This window comes from Oncorhynchus keta, chromosome 4 (genome assembly GCF_023373465.1).
Source record: "Oncorhynchus keta strain PuntledgeMale-10-30-2019 chromosome 4, Oket_V2, whole genome shotgun sequence".
NCBI classification, from domain to species: Eukaryota; Metazoa; Chordata; class Actinopteri; order Salmoniformes; family Salmonidae; genus Oncorhynchus; species Oncorhynchus keta.
In genome coordinates, this window is record NC_068424.1 from 56,474,091 (window position 1) to 56,487,888 (window position 13,798).

At 39.4% G+C, this 13,798-nt stretch overlaps 1 protein-coding gene across 5 annotated transcripts; it reads left to right on the forward strand.

Annotated features, from left to right (window-relative positions):
* Nucleotides 1-236: 236 nt before the first annotated feature.
* Nucleotides 237-11,122, forward strand: LOC118383977 (T-cell leukemia homeobox protein 1-like). 5 transcript variants are annotated; one of them, XM_035770343.2, is made up of 5 exons: nt 238-1,327; nt 6,781-6,999; nt 7,649-7,886; nt 9,992-10,172; nt 10,625-11,122. In XM_035770343.2, the coding sequence occupies exons 1-5, from the start codon at nt 862-864 to the stop codon at nt 10,691-10,693; spliced, it is 1,173 nt and encodes a 390-aa protein (XP_035626236.2). In that variant the 5' UTR covers nt 238-861; the 3' UTR covers nt 10,694-11,122. The 5 variants fall into 5 exon arrangements, with proteins under 5 accessions (XP_035626239.2, XP_035626240.2, XP_035626236.2 ...); XM_035770344.2 differs by having other exon boundaries at nt 7,652-7,886; XM_035770345.2 differs by having other exon boundaries at nt 239-1,327; nt 10,771-11,122.
* The last annotated feature ends 2,676 nt before the right edge of the window (nt 11,123-13,798 follow it).

Sequence of the window (13,798 nt, forward strand, 5' to 3'; positions counted from 1 at the left end):
ATCTATTAGGCAGTTGTTCATGTCATCTTTTTATAGTGGGATTAAGGTTGGTGATAGCCTACGCAGCCTAATTAAACACATTTATACATTTGATAGACTGCAATCTATATGTCATACAGCACAGCACAGACTGCTACTGGAAATTGGCTGCGGGTTCTTTAAGAGAAGGGAGCAGGCTACAAAACATTGTCTAACTGGAAATGCGGGGGCCAATGGATGACCGAATGGCACGATTTAGGCAGAAGGGGTGTCTCAGCTGTTGAAATCACTTCAAGACGCACTGTAACAGAGCAATCTTTTCCAATTAATACTCATGTTTAGCACAGTTAACACTTCATTTTGCTGCATCTTTTGATACGAAGAGGTTGAGTCGCAAATGCCCTCTGCTTTTGGACATGTCGTAATAATAATGCCAGAACAGGGCACCAGTATCCTCTTCAAAGGAACTTGGGAATTTCTCAAATTGCGGATTTGGCTGTAAGTAGTCTGGCTAACTATTTTACATGACCAATAGGCTATTAATCTATATCGATTACTGTCATATGTGCAAGCACATATGTTAAAGGACATACTACAATGTGATGGATATGCATTTTAAGACTCCCTATCTATCCCGATGGATTATTAACATTGCATTTTAGCCTACTCCGTATCTATGTCTTCGGGACAGATAATGGCAACGCTTCGGTTGGTGTGGGTCGCGCACAGCTCAAGGGAGTATCTTTAGGCTAAAACAACCTGAACACAGACGTGGGTATCATTTATGCGCCTGATACTGCGACAACACGGAAAACAAATATAGAGCATACTTTAAAAAAATCAACATATGAATCGTTTTGAGACGCTAACATCAATACAGCAATGGAGAACACTGGGATTGAAGAGGTTAACCAGACACACCAGCAACACGAGCCCATCAGCTTTGGAATAGACCAGATACTGAACAGCACTGACCCGTCCAGCAGCTGCATGCTGCCCAACCGAACCAGCGACACGGATTACACGAACGTTTACACCAATGGCTATAACAGCGTCTATAACCCGGCCTGCTCCATGGCGGCTGGGCTCGCTGGTTCCTATAACGTGAATATGAACATGAATGTGAGCATGAACATGAACGTTAACGTAAACGGAGGGAACGCCGGTGGTGTTATCAGGGTACCAGCTCACAGACCCATGCCACCGAATCCGCCACCTCCTAGCCATCCGCCTTGCCTCGCGGCTTGCATCCCCTCAGTGACTTCAATGACAAGTATGGGAAATGCGGCCAACTTCACCTTCCCGTGGATGGAGAGCAGTAGAAGATTCGCAAAAGACAGACTCACTGGTAAGATTCACCTACATTTCTGAGCATTTATGTTTATTTAGACTACAATTCTGTCACAAAATGGGACTATTGCTTCATGGATTTCTCCACAGACATATTCAATATTTTCCAGTGGAAAGGAGGTCCAAACTTAAATGGAATTCATAAAAAGGTCACCTTTAATTGTTGTTTGACAGTTTAACCCACATCCTTAAAAGTATGGCATATGCCTAGGATTTTGTTTTTAGCATCTTGACTTTTAAGAAGGCATGGTAGCCAATGTTTTGACAGACTCATTTATCAAACCATATGTGCGACTGGGCATATGCAATTCGATTCTACATCAAGTCCCGTCTATATCATATTAGTTCATTTAAAAGGTATTGTTCATAGTTTATGTTATGTACATTTGTATAATTATATGGGTATAATGTCAACTGTTAAGATTGCGGCTTTCAATCCATATGCATGGAGGGGCTAACGTTGATAAATCCCCTCGTCATCCTAATCAAATGAATAGCTCACCATACAAAATGGATGACATGATTTGAAGAGATGACTGTTTTTCCAAATGCAGAACACCTGATTTATTTCTGAATATAAAATGTACCATTCAACACCATCCAAATGTGGTTTAATAATAGCAACATCAGTGTCAATAGGCTATAATAAAACATAATAGATGAACTGTTATGTCTGTGAGGATTGTTGTTGTTTATAGGCTATTATTATTGCTTATTGTAACAGTCTAATAACAATATAACAATTTACTATAATAAAAACAATTAAAACCAACCATTTTGTAGCGTAGTGTTATCATTATTACGTTTACTTTTTGAGGCATAGTAGCTCTGTCTTAGTCACTGCGGCCAATAGGCCTATAGCCTCGTCTAATAATAGGATCTAAATGTAACGATTTATTCTACGGCAAGTCTTTGGGGATGCAGTCCTGCAGGTGGGCTACCTAATTAATTTTGTCTGGACTCTACTGGGCTATTCATAGGCCTAAAGTTGTGTATACACCCAGCTAAATAGAGAGAAGATAGCAACACCGTCACTATCAACACCTGACAAGCATGCTGTTTTTTTGTGTTTAGCATACACGGGGTTATTTGATATTTCCCTTTCCGCGTTGAATATCATGCCAATAAATGCAAAGCATCAACGCAATTCGTGTCCTAGGTCTATTGAATAACCGCTGTCTTATTTTAATATAACTATCTTCAACACAGTGTAGAACAATTATCCCGTCTTACGTCCAGCCTAACTGAAAGAAAACAAAAAAAGGGAAAATAATTGTGACAAATTCTTCACAAACTTTGAAGTATGACATCTAAACATGTAGCGTATGGGACAGTTTATTTCGCCCATAAACCATTGAATTGACTTGTCAAGGTAAATTGGATAATATTTCAAATGCTTCACGTCAATTTGTAAACGCTTCTACATCTCTATGACATTGGCAGGTGTAATTAATGATCTATATCATTTACAAAAAGAAGAAGAAATAATCCAAGTATGGTGGCTGTGATTGTGAATATAGGACCTACTGTATAGGTCTGCAGGTCCGGAATCATTTGACCAACGTTTTTCTCGCGTTTTAGGATATTGGAAAAGTGTCAATTTCTCAAATATTAGGCCTAGCAAAAGCACGATAGATCAAAATATGTTATGCTTATGTCATAATCCTTTTTCACATAGGCTCTGGTGTTTTCGATTAGCCATTAGAAAAAGGCACAACACTAAGGGTTGCATGGGCCATGATAGGCCTATTACAGCATAGGCCTACTGTTTCACATTTCATTTCATTTTAGTATTATAGAAAGGGCTAGTAGTAACTTAACTGCCGTGCAAATGAAAACTTAATTCGACGGGCTGGCAGTTCGATGGCCTGTATATTTTAGGCTACGATGACCATAACCTCACCCACACGCGGCCGAGAAATTAGTTTTCCTGGCATGACGTCACCACCATGAAGATGGAAATGAAGACCATTATGTATTGGCTCGCATTAAATATTAACAATGATGTTCTTTCCTAATTAATTATTTAAACCAGAGAACGATATGTCAACTGTAAAATATCTTATGTAAATATGCTTATCAAGTGTATTCATAGTCACAACGGGCCACTTGTTTTATTTGGTTTATCTTTGGTGTTGGTTATAGCCTCATCGTCAACCATCCACCAAGACATTCCTTTTAAGTGATCACTTTTTGTTATCATTGGTGATCACCATTTGAGACAAATGCCTATGTTTTGAGATTTATTGAAAGTGCTTAAAGTAGGATATTACAGTGTAGCCATTTGTCAACATTGTTTGAGACATTTATTTTTTAAATCCCACTCCCATCGATTTTCATTTGAGTTAATACTTGTTTTATTGTAGCATAAGGGGCAAATTGTATTTCCACGTTTAAAAATAATAAACATTGTAATAAATATGGTCTAAAATGTAACTCTTGGTCGCTGGACGGACTTAGCTCAGCAGTCAGCACTTGTCTGTTCAGTTGGCTTAACCTAAATCCATATCTGAAACCGTAAAGCGTTTCTTTGGATGCTTGAAATGTTTAAATAATTCCCTCTCATATTGGATTGCAGCGCTGAATTTCACGCAAGTGTCAAAGCAAGTGAAACAGCGAACAGGCCTACGATTGGAGATGTGATATTCACAACAGACCGGACATACTGTATCTGAACATATTGGAAGGCGCTGAAAGGGAATAACACATGTTTCTATGTTGATTGACTTCTTGGCAGTTTTCAGGTTAATGAAGCAGAGAAGTGCATAAACTGATTTTTCCTCTCAAGTCAATAAACAAAGTTGCTCTAAGTTCTGGAGAAATGGGCATCTAGGATACTTCAAATCGAAATGTAGGCCCAGAGGTATTTTCATTTTTACAATATCTGCATGTATTGCCATAAAACCTGGTAAAATATTGTAAAATACACACTATAATCTTAAAGTAAGGTAACTGTAATTTAATGAATGGCATCCATAACCAGCAATAATCAATGTATTTTGAGAATTTAGCATTAGGACGCTGATTAGTGTCTATAGTAAAAACATTATATAGCCTACCATAAAATACATTAATGCCATGTAATTACACAACCACAGATACAGTAACAGATACTACTACCGTTGTACAATGTATAATACGAAGTGATTACATTGTACCTGCTTGCTGTACCTTTGTAAGGTCCCATAATAGACATTGAGGTAAGATTATGTCTATACAACTCATTGCATTATTATAACAGTGCTTTATCTTTGTCAGAAATAATGATCTTCCACGCAAATACATTTATTTAAAGATGGCGGCTGTAATGGTGGTGTTGATGGGGAAAGCTGGACAGTTTTCTCGGGAAGTTGCTTCTATTCTGAGCCAGTGTTGCATGGGCAAGTGGCTCTGTTTTGCCTCATAGTGTAATAAATAGCAATATGTTCATGTTATATTTCAATATCCCCGTTAGAATCCTTTATATATATTTATTAGATTGCTACACAGGTAATATCCGCAGTGGGGAGGAGAGGCGCTGTCACAGAAATGTGTTATTAGGTATAAGTGGTTTTATTATGGGCCCATATTCTCTAAGGTAGAATAATTTTTTTATAGCTTATGCTAAATCATATTACCCAGGCATCAGATGTAGTATTCTCCACCATTTCCGTCGTCATCCCTTAGAGCAAAATACATCAGAACAATTCCTGCAATGTGTTCTTGAAAATGTTCTATGCAACATTCAAGTGAGAATAAAATACAACTATTGAATGAAGTGAAATACATAACAAGATTTCTCTGGTTTGTGAAATTCAGTGACCTTGATCTGGTCTACCACTCTCTCCATATTTGGTCTTGCCCAGTTATGGGAAATTACAGTATATCTTCAATGAATAACATTATTGTGGTAATTGTCTGTGCATGTATAAACATTCGGACAACAACTTATTGATGTCCTTTGTAATATGGGCTGATTATTAAATGCAATCACATCACATTATAACGATTATTACTGTAAAGAGGCTGAGGGCTAAATTGAACTAACTACCTTGTTCCATAAAGGGCTGCAGGTTTTGATGACAGACAGGTGTGTTCTGGGCTCTTGGCACACTGCTGCATTTAGTGGGATACTACCACACACTCGGTTCTTTATTTGGAAGCTGGTCATAAATAGGGACATCACAGACAAACTCAAATAAAAACCTATGGCATGATGTGTTTTGTTCTACTGTCACATGAATCAGTCAATCATCATCCATAGGAATATTGTTACATTTCATATGGTTTAATTGTTTATTCAGACAATCTTATGTCAGATTTCAAGTTAGGTTGAAGGTGCCCTTTAGCAAGTTTGACTGGGTGGCAGTCTGTTTGCGTGTTACTCTTCGGTTGCATGTGAACGTGCTTGTATGTGCCTGGTCCATTAGCTGGTCCACAGATGGCCTGAAATAGAAGTCTAATGTGGTATTATCTGTACCCAGACCTGCATGTTGAGCCTGGAGCAGACATGCTTACTCCAAATGTGTGACCTATTCATCTCTATCCTCAGGCAAAGAAGGGTTGGACCCTCTCTAGATTAAAAATACCTTTTCAAAAGTACTTGCAGTCAGTGTTTACAATTCAATTACAAATGTACCCAATTTACATTTTGAAATATATATATTTTTGAATCATGTGTGAATCATTTGTTGTTTGCCATTGATGTTTATAACCAATCAGAGAGGTTGAGAGTGATTTCAAATGATTGTTGAGTGCATTATGTGGCTTGTGTTTCATTAGTGTTTCATCTCATCTCCAAAGTGCCTCAGTGGAAAATTAATTTAGATTGTTCACACTGAATCCAGGTTACTACATTCTCAACACAGTAGCAATGGTCCCCCAGGGCACCTATGGAGATGTTTTATATGCAGTTTGGCTGCTGGTGAGCTCTCAGACAGAACTAGACCAATAAACATACTGTAAAACAACCAGGCAAACAGCTTGTGAGGAACAAGGAAGCCTGCTCCTGATTCTCTTCGACAGAAACGTCTGTTTTACATGTTATGGATGTAGATGGGTATAGGACTTGAAAAGGGCTCTATATCCAACATATTATATTACATTTGTGAATGTTCTGTTTACTCATGCCTGACACAATAGACACTATGGTATAAATATTTTACCATAAAATACTCGAGATTGGTACTTTTCTTTTGTATTAAGTTTTAATGAGTAAAAAAGTAAACAAATGTAGCTTGTACAGATCACCTAAGTTACTATGTAGAACTGGATAGGTTAGATAGCCGACTGTAATGAACTGGCATCAAACCAAATGTGATACTTTTAGCCTAACCAATCAGCAGAAGGCACTTATTGTACTAAATGACAATCTCCATCTGAGATAAAAGCAATGAGAGGGTACTTCCTGAGTACCCCCACCTGCCCCTCACAGCTCCACATGGGTCCCTGACTGTGTCTCCCTTTCTTTAGCGGAGCAGGCAGAGGACAGACAAGCAGGAGACCCCAGTGGGAGGCCAGGAGCCCCCCCGGCCCTGCCAGGCCTCTGCCCTCTCCCCAAGGGGGACATCGGCAGGGTCCCTACCTGGAGCTCTATGGAGACATTAGCCAAACACTATTACCCTGAACTCGCTCACCTGCGAGACACTGGCCCACTTGCAGACTATCCCTTTCGAAAGGGTACTTGTCCAGGTGAGTCACTTCCCTGGTCTTCTTTAAAATGTGCCTTTCATCTTGGCCTGGTTGGTTTTCTCCTGGTTTCCATCAGGGATGTTAAAATACCAAAATGCTTAGGTCCATAGGACAAAACTCTGTGTACCGTTTGTACTATATGCATTAGATATGAGGAAAACATGAATATATGACCTTTTTTTAAAAACCTTGTAATCATATTACAACGGGTAATAGCCAGTGATGAACCATTAAATGTTGGCTAATTCCTGGTAAAAAAGAAGAAGATACATGCTGGAATATTGAGTTGAATTAGGGAAGGACAACAAAATCCCCCATAAAATATACACAGGTGATCATTCATACTAAATCTATGGCAAAGGTATAATATGTCAGCGTAGCCAGCGTAGCCTCGTGGTTAGAGCGTTGGACTAGTAACCAGAAGGTTGCGAGTTCAAACCCCCGAGCTGACAAGGTACAAATCTGTCGTTCTGCCCCTGAACAGGCAGTTAACCCACTGTTCCCAGGCCGTCATTGAAAATAAGAATGTGTTCTTAACTGACTTGCCTGGTTAAATAAAGGTAAAATTAAAAATTAAATGTCAGAGAAGGTTCTTGCTTGACCACGGTTTGTCTCTGAAAAATGAACCTAGTCTCTCTCTCTCTCTCAGCAGCCCTTTCGCCCTTCTCCGTGACCCGGCGCATCGGCCACCCCTATCAGAACCGGACACCACCCAAGAGAAAAAAGCCCCGTACCTCGTTCAGCCGAGTGCAGATCTGCGAGCTGGAGAAACGCTTTCACCGGCAGAAATACCTGGCGTCAGCGGAGCGCGCCACCCTGGCCAAGGCCCTGAAGATGACGGACGCACAGGTCAAAACCTGGTTCCAGAACAGGAGGACAAAATGGAGGTAGGGGCCCATTACAGCAACCCATTACAGCAACAAACTTCTAGACGTTCTTCAACACTTTCAGTGGTAGAGCATTGTTAATGGTTCCTTTTATGACATTCATTATTTCAAAAAAGGATATATTCTTTATCAAAACTGCTGTCCATTGTACTTGCTACATTATGATTGAAGCATTATGATGCATTAGACTGAAGTATTATGATACATTAGACTGAAGCATTATGATATATTAGACTGAAGCATTATGATACATTAGACTGAAGCATTATGATACATTAGACTGAAGTATTATGATACATTAGACTGAAGCATTATGATACATTAGACTGAAGCATTATGATACATTAGACTGAAGCATTATGATAGATTAGACTGAAGCATTATGATACATTAGACTGAAGCATTAGGATACATTAGACTGAAGCATTATGATACATTAGACTGAAGCATTATAATACATTAGACTGAAGCATTATGACACATTAGACTGAAGCATTATGATACATTAGACTGAAGCATTAGGATACATTAGACTGAAGCATTATGATACATTAGACTGATGTGGGAAGTGACACAAAATAACTGTGCATCCATTTAAATATGGTATGTGAATTGCTTTGCTTGTGGTGAGCAAGCTTTTGTGATGTGTTATATGAATATACTATATCCCTGTGGTTGATAATGTGCCTGGCCCATTTTTTTTGTTGTGACAGTGAAACACCTTTTTTTGCTTAGCTTAGCTCCTACTTGTTTTTAGAGGTCAATTCCCTTGACCAAGCACAATTAGCCCTGTTCTTAAAAGGCTTTCTGGAATGGTGCTGTCCAAAGATGGCAGCGTAGCCTAGTGGTTAGAGTGTTGGACTAGTAACTGAAAGGTTGCAACATTGAATCCCTGAGCTGAGAAGGTACAAATCTGTTGTTCTACCCCTGAACAAGGCAGTTAACCCACTGTTCCTATGCTGTCCTTGAAAATAGGAATTTGTTCTTAACTGACTTACCTAGCTAAATAAAGGGGAAAAAAGCAATACTGACCCACTAGTCTGAATAGTTGAGTGCATTGTCCATGGCAGAAACTGTTCCCCTAATTCACTCAAACTGTTTTTTATGGTCATATGAAATAAATGAGTGGACTATCAAATGATAATACCTTGCCTTTATTGAACCTTGATGTCAAACAAGGACCTAAAGGGAATGAATGTAGAAGTCGTTCCTGTTTATCTGGCACACCTTGCATTAAAATGTGTCCTGTAATCCGATCTGGTGGACCTTCACCTGATATGGGAAAAGCTGGCACACGACACATTTTAATACCAGGTGTAAGAGTAAAGCCTGAGATCTTATTTCAATAGGTATTTGTATGCAAGGTGTCGACACAGGGCCATGTTTTCTATAGAAAACATCAAGATCTGTTTTGAAGGACAATTAAATGTAATGGTACAGTTTGTATTTTAGTGATCAGTTGCATCTCTGTTGAATTCTGAAATTCAAAACACAGATGAAAAACAGAACGACTAGATGGCATATCATGAATAACCAGGGAATTGGCTAACTCACTTTCCTGATTTCTGAGCTAGTTTTGGTGTGATTTACGGTATTTCCCCATAGTGTGTAGATAGGATGTGCATGAAGGATGTATTTGTGGGATGGCTACGCTAGTAACAAGCATATGATCAAATGAACAGCAACGAAATCGGATTAGGATAATGTAGTTAGCAATAACGTGTGGTTAATGAAAGGAGGATGGTGTGTATGAAACAGCATTTTAGAGGTGTTTTTCTGACCCTGTTGCACATGCAGGCCTAACAATCACATGTAAATACATACAGTATAATATCCATGTGAGAATGACATACATCATTGTTTTCATGAAATTAAATAATGGTAATCCAAAGGAAATAAGGGTCAAAAAGAAGTAAAATAATCAGGTTATCCATTTTTTTAATGTAGTTATTTTTAACAATACATTATCACTTTGTCGTGGACTGAATACATGTATTTCAGGAAGTATTTGGCTTTTTGCATTTGAAAGTAGTATTTATGGTGACATACTGTATGAATATTTAGGCACTGTTTTGAAATGGCCCTTTTCCCCACTATGGAACCAGGAGACAGACAGCCGAGGAGCGCGAGGCAGAGAGACAGCAGGCCAACCGTCTGATGCTGCAGCTCCAACAGGAGGCCTTTCAGAAGACCCTGAGCCAACCCCTGCAGCAGGACCCCCTCTGTCTGCACAACTCCTCCTTGTACGCCTTACAGAACCTACAGCCCTGGGCGGAGGACAACAAGGTGACCTCCGTCACCTCCCTGGCATCTGTGGTCTGAATGATCGTGTGTGTGTGTTTGGGGGGGTGTTTGTGTGTGTGTGTGTGTGTGTGTGTGTGTGTGTGTGTGTGTGTGTGTGTGTGTGTGTGTGTGTGTGTGTGTAATTCATAATAAGAATATAATAGTAATATTGCTGATTTTTCAAAGGGAAAATGTGGGTGGGCCATTTGTTGGGGAGTGACCACTCATATCTAGATGGATGCATATGAGGAGCCTGAGGCCTTAGCATTCAAATGTATTTTATGTAAAGACTGTTGCATTGTGGGATTGTACAGTAATATGTTTTGGATGATTAAAATTGACATTATATCCTTATTTAATCTGCATACCAACTGCCATTAAGGACAAGGACAAACCTATAGGATATGACGTTTTGTCTATGTATTTCTTTACAAACCACGTATTCTCTTTTATAGATCATATGTGGACTTCTTGGCATGGACAGATATACGTTTAGTTCCACTGAAATGGACTATGATCAATGAGTCTACTAAGTTTTTTTCAGACCTGATTCTCTCAAGTCATTTTCCTACCTTACACTAGATTTTCACTCTCCCTTCAGCTGTCTGTCTAAACAGAGGACGAAGCGAAATCCTCACTACCAGACCACTAACAGACACATCGGTAGATGCCTACCATCAAGACTGTCCTGTTGCCAACAGGGAGCACTGACTCTCAGCCATACGGCAACAAAACTGGATCCCATTCCTTTGCTTTTGACTTTGTACAATGTAGTAATGCATGTTTCAAATATTTCTGTGTGCACTTGGAATTGCCGTTGCAGTCACCAGCCTTCCAGGTGGATCCTTTCCCTGACTGCAGTTTGCAAGTGGTATCTGTTCGAGGATTACTCATAAGGTGTTTTACACCTTTTAAGGTGTTTTATATTAAATGATATCATGACTTTTTGAAAAGATGATCAACATTGGAAGCCTCTCTTTTCTTGTTGTTCTTTCACCAGAAAGGATAACTGCAACATAACACGCAATCACACAGTTTCACACGTTTTCATACCTCCTAAAGTAAGTGTCCTCTAATCTATCAACATGATGTTGTTGACTATGCCACACTTATTGGAATCTTTCAGTGTTTCTCATTCATTCCAATATTCCATCCTTATGACGACTTCATCTCCACAGCCAAACCAGCAGGCCATGTTTCACATAACACCAGAAAAGGTTCAACGTTTTGCATAGAGTGCTCTTATCAGTAAAGCGAGAGGTACAATATATACGTTTTATTACAACAATGTTTTTCTGTGAGACTGCTTGGATGCTAGTGATGCACATAAAGTCCGAATCCAACAATTAACCCAACGCAGCGAATTCTCTGGGAAACGAGGCCCAGGAGGGATGTCTTCTGAACAGTTTGTTCTAAAACCCTAGACCTTGGGGGTCTGTGATCCACAAATATCCATGTCTACCTAGAGACATTGGACAGTTGTCAACTTCCATTATCATCCATGTCAAGTCAAAACAAAAATGTCCTATCTGGAAGTACAACACACTGCTAATCTAGATCGATCTCTAGGGTGGGGCATTTTATAACTGCAGTTTTCTTGTTTGTAAATGAGGCTTCACTCTCTCTACTTCGCGTAGATCACAGATGGTTGCCTACACCAGGAAGTAGTACTATTCCATTGTGTAGTGTTCCCTTGTTGTACTGTTTACAAAAAGCCCAGAAAACACCCCCTGGAACTCAACGTTAGAATCCTGGCAAAATCTCACGTTCAACCACATCCATTTTCTGGTGATATCAACAGCATCAGTCTACCCAAGTTGTAGGATCTCCATAGTTCAAAACAACTGTCTGCCACCCTTTCTGCACGGAGACTGCGTGTTTTGTCGGTTTAGAGGGTGTCTCGCCTGGTTGAGATCCTGTCAATTGCAGGCAGTTGTCCAGGTGACGCCTACTCAACCCCCATTTCCTCTGCCTAGACCATGGGCCTCTTTCATCCTGCTGTCTCAGATGCCATTAAGACGTGACTTGGCCCATTTTACAAAAATACCTCATCCTTACTGTTTTCAAAATCGTGCATTGTGTTTTGCTACAGGTGCTTAAAAACTTTTTTTTCTAAAGCTGAGTATGTTTTTTTACCCTTTCCACTAAAGCGCCTTACCCGTATCCAATAAAATGTCACCACACTAGAACAAGAGGTTCAAAGTACATCAGGATTCCTATCAGGTACTCTGTTTTCAATCAGGGCACCAAAACACTACTACACATCACATGTTAGAACTGCGACTACCCTTTTCTATTAATAAAGATTCCCCTTTTCCAGTTTCTTAAAGTGTATCGAAAGCAAAAAAACTATATGGTCAGTTGTATTTTTGGATCCATTTACAGTCAAAAAGCCTATATAAAATACCTCCTTTGGATACCATACCAGCATTCACCCAACCTCTTCAGCTGCCTTTGTGTGAATGAAACCTGTGACGAGTTAAATACATAAACAAGTGGTTCACACTCAAAGAGAAGTATCGAAGACCTCTACATTTTCCAATTGTTTTCAACACTCAATCTGTTGAGAGTGTGAGAAGAAAAAAAAGGTTTTTGTTTTTTTGCCCTCTTCCTCAACCCTCAGTGGGGTCTGGCATCTTTAGTAGCATGTGCACGACTTCAAAATACTTCTGAATGAATACTTCTGAATGAATACTTCTGAATGAAAAACGGATGTTTTGTACTGAAGATTCGCTTTGGTGGGAAGAAGTCAACACACGTCAAAGATAAGCCAAAATGCTGCTGCTGATTAAATAAACCCAGTCCATAGGTCTCACAGGAGATTGGGATCTTTGTTGTTTTCCTGTTAAATAGATATAATCGGCAAAATATATTTTATCTTGTCCTTAACTAAATTATTAAGAATAGCCACACAATTTAGTTCTCACTCACTGAATTAAAAATGTATTTTTATTAAACAAAATTGATTTAATATTACAAGTTGGGGTCGTCCTAAAGGTATATGTAGCTACTAAGGGCATGTGTACAGTAAGCGTGTTGTTGTCACCAAACCAGAGACATTCTGCTTGGAGAAATAAATAGCATTAACTTTCAGTGTTTTAACACACAATGACAAGCTAGTATAGTATGATATTTCACTTCAAGTGCAACCTGACCTGTGGACCTGACCTGTGGCATCAGTCCAGAGCTACCTGATCGTGGTGACATGAGAGTGCTCCCTCTTATGATACACAGGGTACCTGGAAGAAAAGTGTTGGTTGAGTGCATGGGGCCATGTATCACCTGCACAAAGGGCTCTTGAGACAAGCCAGAGCAGACTTTGCCACACAAAACAAGACTTCAAACCTTAGGCTCTTTCACACATGCACGAAACACCGCCATTCCTTCTGGATGTATGATGATACAGGCATCTCTTTGAGTTAAGCTATATGTGTGATATGGGTCAGTCACCTTTAATGTGTGCTCTGTTTCTATTGAGTCGTAGCATAAATGCTTTTCACCTTGAACCTGCATGAGGTTGCGACACTAAATCTCTTTTAAAACAGGACAGCTGACAAACCAACAATAAACACTGAATTGATCTAGAAGACACAAGCATTTCAAAATCCTTAATAGGAATGAAGATACAT